General features: G+C 43.3%; 1 protein-coding gene across 7 annotated transcripts in view; it reads left to right on the forward strand.

Annotated features, from left to right (window-relative positions):
- Positions 1 to 13,239, forward strand: part of TDRD9 (tudor domain containing 9) — a 106,186-nt gene that overhangs the window by 27,252 nt on the left and 65,695 nt on the right. For all 7 annotated transcript variants that reach the window (XM_025442854.3, XM_025442856.3, XM_025442857.3 and 4 more), the window contains 4 exons: positions 1,710 to 1,931; positions 2,984 to 3,106; positions 6,397 to 6,477; positions 9,112 to 9,276. In XM_025442854.3, the coding sequence (XP_025298639.1) occupies positions 1,710 to 1,931; positions 2,984 to 3,106; positions 6,397 to 6,477; positions 9,112 to 9,276 (591 nt within the window). The remainder of the gene's footprint in view (positions 1 to 1,709; positions 1,932 to 2,983; positions 3,107 to 6,396; positions 6,478 to 9,111; positions 9,277 to 13,239) is intronic.

The raw sequence follows: 13,239 nt of genomic DNA on the forward strand, positions 1-13,239 counted from the left end.
GTTTTCAGTTCAGCTTTCCCTTCTCTGAGATAGCTATATGTAAACACGTGCTGTCTCTGGGAGAGCAGCTTCTTGAAAAAACTCACTGCCAAGTCTTTTTATAAAGTAATAATGCCCCCTTGCCACAGTTCTCTTTAGCATTCCACTGGCCCTTTAATTGATCAGTCATTGACATACCACTTTTTTGAACAGTACTGGGCCAGATATTGCAGCAGGATAACGTTTTTAATTAGTTACACGTTGTTATTCTTTTTAAAATATTTATTTATACGAGAGAGAGAGAGAGAGAGAGAGAGAGAGAACACAAAAAGGGAAGAGAGGGAGAAACAGGCTCCCCACTCAGCAGGGAGCCCAACTCGGGGCTCTATCCCAGGACCCTGAAATCATAACCTGAACCAGAGGCAGATGCTTAACTGACTGAACCACGTTAGGTGCCCCTAATTACATGTTATTAAACCAGGTCAGAAATGAGTGTGTTGAAACCTTTAATATGTTAGCAGAAGGATCAATTGCAGATAAAACTAAACCATTAATATTCCAAATTTAAGTTTTTTGTTTTAGTGAACCATACAACTTTCGTAGATCTTTTTTTTTTTTTTTTTAAGATTTTTAATTTATTCTTGAGAGACACAGAGAAAGAGGCAAGAGACATAGGCAGAGGGAGAAGCAGACTCCATGCAGGGAGTGTGATGTGGGACTCAATCCTGGGACTCCAGGATAGTGTCCTGAACCGAAGGCAGACGCTCAACCGCTGAGCCACGCTGGCGTCCCCATAGATCTTCTTTATTACGTTTTAGAGGCCTATACTCTAATTAATTTGTTAATTCTCTAACCATAGCAATTGCCAGAGAGATGAGAGCTTAGATAAATTTAGGATGGAGTCAGGGAGTGGTGGGTAGGAATTGGATTGTAGTTTTAAAAATGCTCCATACAGTCTGTAAGTGGAACAGTGGAAGTTAATTGTTTGAAAATGTATCTGCATAACTTCAAATGAAATTTTTTTAAGAATCTTTTTTTTAAAGGTTATATTTATTCATGAGAGACACTGAGGGGCAGAGAGAGAAGTAGGCCCCCTATGGCCCCCCGATGTGGGATTTGATCCCAGGAGCCCGGGATTACAACCTGAGCCACCCAGGTGCCCCTCAAATGAAATTTTAAAGCCACCTGAGGGTAGTAACAGCAGTGCTTTCATATTTCTCAGGACAATTACATAAGGTTCATTACAAAATTATAAAATAATAGGCATTTAGACTTAGCAAGAGCTATAGAAATCTTTGAATGTTTTCATTTTATTTTAAATATTGAGAGAAAATACAAATGGGGGGAAGGGCAGAGGGAGAAGCAGCCCAATGGGGGCTTGGTCCTAGAACACTGAGATCATGACCTGAGCCAAAGGCAGCTGCTGAACCGGCTAAGCCACCCAGGTACTCCAAGTATTTGCATTTTTAGATGGAGATGTAGAGATGTGGAGCCCTGCAGCTGACCCAGTCTGGATTTCTGTAACTGTTAGCAGTTCCTGTGCTCATAAGTCAGATTGATTTTCACAGTCGCAGTCATCTGTAGCCTTCTTACTCTCTCTTATGGTATTGAGATGGTTAGGTAATAACCTGAATATCCTCCCAAGGTAAAGTTTTTGGCTTATAGATAATATTATATGTCATTGTTAATTTTGTGGCCATTTCAAAAGATTCTTTTTTTTTAAATTCTAGGTTATTTCTCTGATAGAAAGTAATTCTGTGGTGATTATACATGGTGCCACGGGTAGTGGTAAAAGTACTCAGCTCCCACAATACATCCTGGATCATTACATTCAGCGCTCTGCCTACTGCAACATTGTGGTGACCCAGCCTCGGAAGATTGGAGCCAGCAGTATTGCCAGGTGGATCAGTAGAGAGCGGGCCTGGACATTAGGTGGTCTGGTAGGTTATCAGGTGAGATTGAGAGCGAGCCGTCTCCCTCCTTGTGAACTTTTCATTCCATGTAAGTTAATGACAGAATGTGGTTATTTTTGGCAGAAATGGAAGTGTAACCAATTGCTTTCAGAGCAGAACTGTGGTGTAATTTAAAAAATAGTGAAACTGAATTTCTTAGCCAATTAAAAAAAAATTCATCCATTTGAGAGAGAGCACACTTGAGCGTGCAGGAGTGCATGCGGGGGGGGGGGGTAGGGGTAGAGGGAGAGGGACAAAGCAGACTCCCTGCTGAGTATGAAGCCTGATATGTAGCTTGATCTCAAGGTCCTGAGTCAATACCAGGAGTTGGATACTCAACTGACTGATCCATCCAGGTGCCCCCAAAATAGTGAAACTGAATTTCTTGATAATTTCGGTTTCTTTCTCAGTTGAACAAGAAAGAAGTGAGAATTCTCAGACATTTAAAATTTCGTATGTGGATATCTCCATACACTGTCGTCTTAATGTAAAAACAGTACAGAGAATAAGATGTGACTAGAAAAGCCACATTCTTCCCACCCCCTGAAAAAGAGAAGGAAAAAATCCACTTGAGAACAGTTTTTGTTTTGTTTATTTTTTAAAAAAATATTTATTCATGAGAGACACACACATAGAGAGGCAGAGGGAGAAGCAGGCCCCATGCAGGGAGCCCGATGTGGAACTCGATCCCAGGACCCCAGGATCGCACCCTGGGCCAAAGGCAGGTGCTAAACCGCTGAGCCACAGGGATCCCCTGTTTTTATTTTTAAGTAGATTCCACATGCAGTGTGGAGCCCACCATGGGGCTTGAACTCATGACTCCGAGATCAAGACCTGAGTGGAGATGAAGAGTCAGATGCTCAACTGAACCACCCAGGTGCCCCAAGAACAATAGTTTTAATTAGGTCCTATATTTTTTATTCCTTTCTTACTTATCTCCAGTATAAAATGGACATAATAGCTTTTTTTTTTTTTTTTTTGGTAGTTGAATGCATACCACTTAAACCTGAAAGTTTTCTCCTTTCTCTTTTCCTTTCCTTTTCTACTTCTAGGTGGGGTTAGAGAAAATAGCAACAGAGGACACCAAGTTAATTTATATGACAACGGGGGTCCTTCTTCAGAAAATTGTTAGTGCCAAGAGTTTGATGGAGTTCACCCATGTCTTCATTGATGAGGTAAGTACTTTTACACACCTCTCTTTTGATACTCATGTTCTTACTTTGTTGCTTATTTTTAAAATCTTTATTTACTCATGAGAGACAGAGAGAGAGAGAGGCAGAGACACAGGCAGAGGGAGAAAAGCAGGCTTCATGCAGGGAGCCCGACGTGGGACTCGATTCTGGGACTCCAGGATCATACCCTGGCTGAAGGTGGCGCTAAACCGCTGAGCCACCCAGCTGCCCCTCATGCTCTTATTTTAGTAGAGAACACTGCAAATTACCATACGTGTTCCCTACTTGTAAAGTGTTGTAAAGTACTGTGGGTTGATATCTGCTTCATGCTATTTATAAATGTTGATTTTGTGTTTCGCTCTCAGTTCTACAATGCAGCCGTGGAGGTTGGGAAGTATGACCAGATTCCTTGTTTAGGGTGGGCTTGGCAGACTACAGCCCTCAGGCCAAATTGGTCACCTGTTTTGTAATTAAAGTTATATTGGAACACAGTTTCGCTTGTTTATGGACGCTGCTCCACTGCAGTGGAAGAGATACATGGCCGCGTCTGCCACCATGTTCTGCAAAGCTGGACATCTTCACTCTGTCTTTTACAGGAACAGTCCGCCGACCCCTGGTTTAGAGTGTTAGCTACATCAGACATTTAGAAGAACTTTACTTTTTTTAGAAGAACTTTAATTGTATGTAGGTATTTTGTGTGCATCACAGATACTTTCCATCTAGTAAAACAAGGATAAAAGTGTCTTTTTTAAAAAAAGACTTATTTATTCATGAGAGACACAGAGAGAGAGAGAGAGAGAGAGGCAGAGACCTAGGCAGAGGGAGAAGCAGGCTCCCTGCAGGGAGCCCGATGGGGGACTTGATTCAGGATCACGACCTGAGCTGAAGGCAGACACTTAACTGCTGAGCCACCCAGGTGTCCCTTATTTTATTTTTATTAAAGATTTTATTTGAGAGGGGGGAGAGAGAGAGAGAGAGAGAGAGAGAGAGAGAGAGCGTGCATGAATATAGTAGAGTAGGGGCAGAGGGAGAAGCAGACTCTCTGCTGAGCAGGGAGCCAGCCATGGGTCTTGATCCCAGAACCCTGGGATCATGATCTGAGCCTAAGGCAGATGCTTATGCTTAACTGATGAGCCACCCACGCACCCCTAACATGGTTTTAAATTGCTAGGAGGTGTTTGGGAGAATAGAAGGTAGAAAAATGATCTCTTGTTCTTTGCAAAATATTGTGAATTGACAGTATGGTTCAGGATTTTTCTTTATGATTTTTGATATTTTTGAGTGTCTTGGGATTAGGTAGAGTGGAAATGCAGATTTTCTGTGTAGTTCATCCAAGCAGCATTTTTTTTTGAGTACTTGCCTCATCAGGTGCCAAGGTAATAAAGATAGGTAAGTTGAGGTTTCTCCTTTGAGCCATTTTCCTGTGGAGACAGATAATGTGCATTTACATTCTATGGAAAAGGCCAGTGGCAGGGAAGAGGGCTGTGGGCATCCCAGGAAGAGAGGGTGGGAGAGGTCCTCAGGGCGGGAGAGGAGGGAGGCAGGGCAGCCTCAAGAACCCAGGGAGAAGCTGGGTTATTCAGGTCAGAGCGTGAAGGTTGCAGGGAGCTGAATGCTGATGAGATGTCACTTTGGGGCTCTTCACTGATGAGTATTTTTCCTTCTCAAGAGGATGTGTGTTGAGGAGGTGTTCTGAAGTCTGTTGATAGAACGAAATAAGAATTAGATTTATAATGGTGTTTCTAGGGCAGCCCCGGTGATGCAGCGGTTTAGCACCCCCTGCAGCCTGGGGTGTGATCCTGGAGACCCGGGATGGAGTCCCACGTCAGGCTTCCTATATGGAGCCTGCTTCTCCCTCTGCCTGTGTCTCTGACCCTCTCTGTGTCTCTATGAATAAATAAATAAATAAATCTTTTAAAAAAAATAATGGTGTTTCTAGGATTTCCAACCATTACATGAACAGAAACACTTTCCAGCTGCTCTTTTGTTATTTTTTTTTTTCTTTTCTGTTGTCCTTTCTCAGCTCTCTTTCAGTGAGGAGTGAGGAAGGAACAGGACCTAGAGCAGACATGGCTATAGAAAAATGACTGGGGATCCCTGGGTGGTGCAGCGGTTTAGTGCCTGCCTTTGGCCCAGGGCGCGATCCTGGAGACCCGGGATTGAATCCCACATCGGGCTCCCGGTGCATGGAGCCTGCTTCTCCCTCTGCCTATGTCTCTGCCTCTCTCTCTCTCTCTCTTCCTGTGACTATCATAAATAAATAAAAATTAAAAAAAAAAAAAAAGAAAAATGACTGGATCATTCACACAAGGGGGAAGGGAGTTCCCTCCTTCAGCCTCTGTAGCTAATCTCTCGACTTTAGCAGTGAAATGTCCTGGAATAGAATCTTCTTGTCCCCTTGTGTGTTGAAGTATCCTGGCTAAGTGACAGAGGAATGGGATCTTGGTAGAATAAGCCCCACATGACCTGATCCTTTGCTGTGTGCTGGTTCTGGGGAGGGCAGTGTGGGGGAGGCTGTGGGAGCTGGGGTTCCTCTGGTGGGCTGTCCTGAGGGACTTATTCAGAGAAGAAGGGGGTAGGGGAATAGATGCTTCCTCCATGCCCAACTGAGCAGTAGAGTTTTGAGTGAACAATCCAGGGGTAGTCCCCTTGACCATTTCCCCAGTGCTCCTGTAGCTTGTCCTGGTGGCCTCAGCTCATAACCTGGGTCTGCTTGCCCTCTGTTTGACCTAACTGTTCCAGAGCCATCCCTTGCCCACCCTTGGGAACTCTAGCTCTGCACATCATGGACCAGATAACACTGCTGGCTGGCCACAGCTTTCACCTTGTACTTACTTGCTAAAATAAGTGTAACTTGAGACCAAGGCAAGAGTGTGTGACTGGCCAGGGGTAGTATGGGGAGGCTGGTCTGGTGGTTCTCTGTGTCAGGGACAGTTTGGGGGTGATTTTGGGTTGTAAAGTGACCTGGGGTGCTTATTGGTATTGAGGGCCCAAGGATGCTCAACATTACTCTGCCCACATCAAGGTAGAGCCCTAAAGAGAAACACTAGGCTGGGGTGGGGGCGAGGGGTCAGTGACCCACATGACCTCTCTTGTGCCCTCTGGTTTGCAGGCCAGTGTTCCCGGCTTCCTCTTCACCAGGAGTCACATCAGTCCTAAGGAAAGGCCTTTAGGCAGGGAGAGAAAGCTTGTTCCCTGTCTCCTGGGTTTGCCATTAGAACCACTTCCCTCTGTTGGGCTGTCATGGATGTGTTGCTTGATATGTGGGGTTCCTCACTTTTTTTATTTTGTAGGTTCATGAACGAACTGAAGATATGGATTTCTTGCTGCTGGTAGTCCGCAAACTTTTAAGAACAAATTCACGTTTTGTGAAGGTAAGTTTGATTTCATGAGTACAGAAATATTCAGGATTAAGGTTTGTTATTTAGTTTTCTCTTTATTTTTATAGAAACAATAGAAAACAGTGACTCTTAAAGTTTGTTGTCACATGTACTTCTCCACATCTTGCTAGGAAACTGGCTCGGGCATTTTCTTAGGATCGGAGTATGGAATACTTTATGGTTATTATGTTGTATTAAAATCTAAAATTTTCTCCAGGCAGAAAATGATGTAATAATAGTTGACTCTAATGAAATGCTGGGTGTTGAAGCACTGCTTTTGGTTGAAAAATTACCATAATTTGAAGGTATGCAAGTACATCTGCAATCTCTGTGTTAAAAACAGCATGAGAGGGCACTGAAGCTCCAAAGTGGTTATGTGCGCTACTGGTTTAGAGACTTAGGTTTTGAGTTATCTGAAAGTCTGTGGGGTGGTGAGCATTGTTTGCATCTTAGGCAAACCAAAAGGAACAAGGTGTGAACTAGAGACAATAACCAAGGGCTATAATGATAATGCATTCTGGACACAGGCCACCCTGTCTGGTGCTGGGGGGCCGGGGGCAGGGGGGAAGAAGGTAGGGAGGGGGCTGGTGGGTGGGGGACAGCTTTCTGAAGGGCAGCTGGAGTTGGGGGTGTGGTATCGTCATGTGACATCATGTGACACCATCATGTGACAGGGGTTTGCTGCTGTTTGTTGGAAAGCAGTTGCTTTCTCAACATAAAGTGTCTTTTCTTCAAGTGTGTCATCTATTTATTTGCTTAGGGGATCATTTCTTCTCCTTGCCACACCCCCAACATGGGGCTGGCAGCCTCTCACCTGCTGGACACTAAATGAATGGAACCTGACATCTGCACTTGGTTATCTTATCATTTGAGGTGATTGTAAAAAGAATACAGGAATTTAGGTGTCTTATTCCTTTTTGGACTCTTGGTGATGACATTTAAAGATTGTTGGACAAATTGGGGCCTTTCTTGGTTGTCATTTTAAGACTTTTTATTTTTAGATATTGACTTAATTACACTTATTTAGTTTTCTCTAGGAAAGAAAACTAAGCATACTAGTGGATTTAAAAAAGTTTTGCAGATAGCCTGCTGCAAGTGGTGCTCCAGAGTTTGGTACTTACTGTATAAATTGCAGCAAACCATTGGTTTCAATATTTTCTTGATTTATTAAGAAACATACAAAGCAGAATATTTTCTGGGCCAAGAAATTAGAAGTCAAGTTCTAGATGGCATTGTACTAAGTTTTCTGAAATGCTCAAAAAAATTTTTTTTTTATTACTTTTTAAATAGCTGCTGTCAGAGACTTAGATTCAGGAGCCTGGGTAGATGGGCCTGAAGGTCTGCCGCACAGACATGTCAAGTTTCCTGGTTCTGTACTGTCCCTGTAGCTGCTACCCTGTTGCTACCACACTCAGCTCAGTCCCACCCTGGACAAGCAGGTGTCTTGGGCAGGCTGCCAACTTGTCCGTTTGGAGGAGAGGCTGGTGGCAGTGTGGAATTGTGGTTGGCCTGAGCAGTCTGATTTGGCCTGATGTCCTTATGCTGCCTCAACAGAACAGAGGCCCTGCATGTGATTAGCCTCACTGTCCTTTGGAAGACAGTTTAGAGATCATCTTCTGTGATTGGCTGTGCCCCTCGGGGCACTCTTACACCCAAGTGGCTTCTCTAAGCCTTCCTTCCAATATCAAGCATCTCATCTTAAAGTGAATTCTGGTTAATATGCTTTCTACCATTTGGATCTATATGTCTAAGGAGAAAATAGGCATATTTTGCATACCCAGTAACTGCTAATGCCTATATAAAGTTGTTACTGGTCTGCTAAGATGTACACCATAGAGATCCTACTTGCTGGGACACAGTGGGTAGTCAGCAGCCAGCAGACAGTTGTGTTTACCCCTCAGGAGCATATCCCAGGCTGATGGATGCTGGACATCCTTTGTTGAGCTGCTGCTTGTCTAGGGCATATCTGGTGTGCTGTGGATGCTGCTCCTGGCTTTCATGGCTGGCTTTCTTAAAGGTGTCATCCATATTGGCTTTTTGGCAACCGCAACACCTACAGTGGGTCCCCAAGCCTCTTTGTCCTGCTCAGGTCTGGACTGGTTTCTCTTGGCTTTAAGCCAAAGTTTTCTGACTCCATGTCTGTCTCTGCTGCTTTGACTCTGTCACTTAGTAACTTACTCTGTTTTATGTTACAAAGTTTCCTTTTATTTAATATTTATTTTAAATTTATTTAATCATGAGAGACACAGAGAGGGGAACGGAGGGAGAAGCAGGCTCCCATAGGGAGCCCAATGGGATCCTGGGATCACGACCTGAGCCAAAGACACTCAACTACTGAGCCAACCAGGCAACCCACAAAGTTTCCTTTTAGTTAAATGGTTATAACTTAGCTTTATTGGACATGTAGTTTCTCACTTGATAAAATAAGATAGTAAATAATTAAATAGTAGAAGGTGGTATCTCTGAACATTCTTTAAACTGTAATAATGGATATTACACTACAGAGTAAATCAGTGTATTCTAAAGTTTTGAGAATTATTAAAGCAGAACACAAGCTGGTCATTTTAACAGTACTTCATCTCAGTTATTATCATTTTATTTGTTTTAATAGTTTCTCTTGTTCTGTAGGTAATCCTAATGTCGGCCACCATTAACTGTAAGGAGTTTGCAGATTACTTTGCTGTTCCTGTTCAGAATAAGATGAACCCTGCATATGTTTTTGAAGTGGAAGGAAAGCCCCATTCAATTGAAGAGTATTATCTTGATGATTTGGGGCACATTCATCATGGCAGGGTATGTTGGAGTGCATTGTTTCTTTTATGGTGAATGTACTTTTGTGTTTGATTAAACCCGTGCTCATCAGCTGCACAGATGTTTAACCATAGCAGAGAAGTCCAAACCAGGAGGAGATAAGTGAGGAGTCTAGAGAAGAGTAAGAGGAAGGAAGCTCTGTCATTTGTTGTAAACTGTGAGTGTATGAACATCCACATTGTATATTCTGGTGAAAATTATTGGACTGGCTTTATACTTTGTTGATGAAAAATGTCAGATTTTGGTCATCTACAGAATGTAGATTCAGTTAGGGGTGGGAGGTAATTTTATTTCAAATATCATTTTGGGGGTGCCTGGGTGGCTCAGTGGTTGAGCCTTTGCCTTTGGCTTGGGTTGTGATCCTGGGGTCCTGGAATTGATTCCTACCTCGGGATCCCTGTAGGGAGCCTGCTTCTCCCTCTATGTCTTTGCCTCTCTATTTGTCTCATAAACACATGAGTGAATGAATGAATAAATAAAATCTTCTTAAAAATTTCATTTTGATTAAAGTGCGTATATTTTTGTATTTTTACTTTTTAATATTTTTAAGATTTTGTTAGAGGGGGAAGAGAGCACAAGCAGAGGGAGGGAATGGTAGACATAGGGAGAGGGAGAAACAGACTCCCCACTGATCAGGGAGCCCGACGCAGGGCTCGATCCCGGGACCCTGAGATCATGACCTGAGCTGAAGGCAGACACTTAACCACCTGAGCCATCCAGGTGCCCCTAAACTATTTCTTTTAGTATGAACTATACTGCTCTAGACTGAAGGAGGGTGTATTGTAGGGGAGAAGAACTGTGATAATGTATTCCTATGAACAGCTGCGGTTGAATCAAAATTATTTTTGTGTGAATAATACATTCACAGGTTTTGAAAATCAAAAAGTATGAGCAAGTGTAAACTATCTCCTTCCTACTCCTGTCCTCTGCCCAGCTTCCCTGCCAACAAGAGGAAACCGCTGTTACTGATTTCTTAGGAACCATTCCATAAATTGGCATGTCTGTATAAGCAAATGCAGACATACTGTTTCCCCTTTACAGAAAGGCAGTGCTCCTTCCATGTCCATCTTGCGCCCTCATCCACTCATATCTTTTCCTGACAGTATGTAGGTTCTTCATTCTCTATTTAGAGCTTTATTTTGTTCTTTCAAGTGTATATGCCATTCTGTATCTCACTAATCTCTGGTGTTTCTGGACTTTTTTTTTTTTTTTAATGTTTTACCTATTTATTGAAACAGAGCAAGCACAAGTAGGGGGAGGGGCAGAGGGAGGGAGAAGCAGGCTCCTGAGGAGCAGGGAGCCCAATGCTGCCCAGATCCCAGGACCCCAGGATCGTGACCTGAGCCAAAGTTAGACACCTAACTGACTGAGCCACCCAGGTGCCCCACTTTTTTTTTTTTTTTTAAAGATCTATTTATTTATTTAAAGTGGAGGGAGGGGCAGAGGGAGAGGGAGCAGACTCCCCTCTGAGGGTGGAGCTGGATGCCGGGCTCTATCCCAGGATCCTGAAATCATGACCTGAGCTGAAACCAAGAGTCAGCCCCTCAAGCAACTGAGCCACCCCAGTGCTCCTCTGGACTTCTCTTATTAAAAACACTGCTGCAGGAGAACAACTCCACACATGTGACAGACAGTGTATCTTGGAGGCCAGGCTTTCTCAGCCTTAGCAGTTGACATTTTGGGCCAGTTCCATGTGGTGGAGGCTGCCCTGTGCATTCGCTGTAGGATGTTTATAACAATATTTCTGGCTTTGACCTACTAGATAAAAGTAGGGCCCCCCTGTTGTGACAACCTAAGATGTTTACAGACAATCATGGGCAGTAAACTGCCTCTGTTGGAGACCCTTGTGTAGTTTATGCCTTTTTAGAAAATAAGCTCCTGGAAATGGAATTGCTGGGTCAGAGAGTTTACCCATTTATAGTTTTGATGGGTGGGGCCAAGTTGCTGTGTGTAGGAGTTTGACTCTTATTACAAACATCCGTGCTATGGACATGAAGAGTAGTGACTCAGTGAGTTGGCTGACTAGGTCCCACCTGATGGAAGAAGACACATTTTGTCAAATCCAATCACGTTGGGGGGGAGAGTGGGGATGGCCATTAAAATGTAGCACGTCTTTTTTCCCAGCTTTTTAAATGTATATTTCAAAAAAAAAAAAAAACCAAGAGTAAAAGAATTTTATAATGAATATCTCCATGTCTATCACCTAGATCCTGTAGTTCACATTTACTTTGTAGGATTTAAAAAAAAAACTGTCAGAACTAAAAAAAAATGTTACTGTAACTAAAGTTGTATCTATTTAGATTTTACTGTTTTTTTTTTTCCCCCCCTTAATTTCCTTTTTCTATCCACATTGCTTTGAGTTGTCATGTCTCCTTAGGCTTGCCTGGGCTGATGGTTTCTCAGATGTTTCTTATTTTTGATGGCCCTGACAGTTTTCAGGCATACAGGTCACATATTTGTAGGATGCCTCACTCGGGAATTTTCTGATGTTTTTCTCAAGAGTAGACTTGGAGCTCTGTGCTTGGGGATGAAGACCACAGGGGTAAAGTGCTGTATTGTCATATTGTGACCACCAGCATGGCTCATCCCTGGTGGTGATGGCCTTGACCTTCTGGCTAAGGAGGTGTTTGCCAGACTTCTCCCTGTAACGTTACTGCCCCCTTCTTTTTCACGTGTGTGTGCATGTGTACCTTCTGTACATTTGGTTGGTTGGTTTGCTCATTGCCTCTCAGCCCTGCTGAGATGTAAATAGGGTAAGGAGGAACATGTCTTCTTTGCTCTTTGGAAACCAGTCTCCAAATGCAGTCCAGATTCAAGGTGGAGGGGAAAGGGCACTTGTCACATTTAAAAATCTTACATTAAAAAAATATATATATTTCTGCATTTTCTGACCCATTCTGGAATGTGAGAGTAGCCATGGTTTACAAGTCTCTTTAACTGGCCGTTAAGTGTTGGAATCATTTAGATGATTGCTTACGGATTTGCTGAGGAGTTGTCAGGCCTGAGCTTTGCCCTCTAAGCCCCTGTGGCCCGGGCAGCCAGGGCTGCTCACCATCCTGTGGCTTTTGTGTTCCACAGACTGGAGAATACCTGGTGTTCATGTTCTATACCAAATATCCTGTTTGTGGTACTTAATAGGTGCTCAGTAAACATTTCAGTGAATGAACAATCAAGACCTAACCAGATATTAACTTGTAAGCCTTACCAAAGTGGTGGGGTTTTTTTAATTGAAGTTCGATTTGCCAGCATGTAGTATAACATCTAGTGCTCATCCCATCAAGTGCTTTCCTCAGTGCCTGTTACCCTGTTACTCCAACCCCCCAGCCCACCTCCTCTTCCACAACCTTGTTCATTTCCTAGAGTTAGGAGTCTCCCATGGTTTGTCTCCCCCAAAGTGGTGTTTTGAATAGATTCTGCTACATGGTTTTTGGAGTCAGAGGACTTTTGTTAAAATTCTAGGTTTATTGTTACTACTACCGTTGTATTACCTGCACATACTATCTACTGCATTAGGAGAAGCAGCCTTCCATCCTTGGAACACCAGTTTTCCACCCTTCCCACCTTCTTAGGCACCTTCCCTGATTCACTGTTTTCCCCTCCTTGCATGACCTTCACCAGCTCCTCCTCTGTCCCTTTCTTGTCCCCATTTAAACAACTCTCTCATTAGGTCCCATGTTTCTCACAGCTTTTGGCAAACTGTGGGAGCACCCGGTGTTTGCCCTGTGTCCCTCTTTTTTTAAGATTTTATTTATTTATTCATGAGAGACCGAGAGAGGCAGATACATATGCCAAAGGAGAAGCAGGCTCCCCATGGGAGCCTAATGCAGAACTCAATCCCAGGATCCCGAGATTGTACCCTGAGCTGAAGGCAGACGCTCAAACACTGAGCCACCCATGTGTCCCTGGTTGTTTGTTTCTTTTTAAAAGTAAACTCCACAAGCACTG

The sequence above is a fragment of the Canis lupus genome, chromosome 8, assembly GCF_003254725.2.
Source record: "Canis lupus dingo isolate Sandy chromosome 8, ASM325472v2, whole genome shotgun sequence".
NCBI lineage: Eukaryota > Metazoa > Chordata > Mammalia > Carnivora > Canidae > Canis > Canis lupus.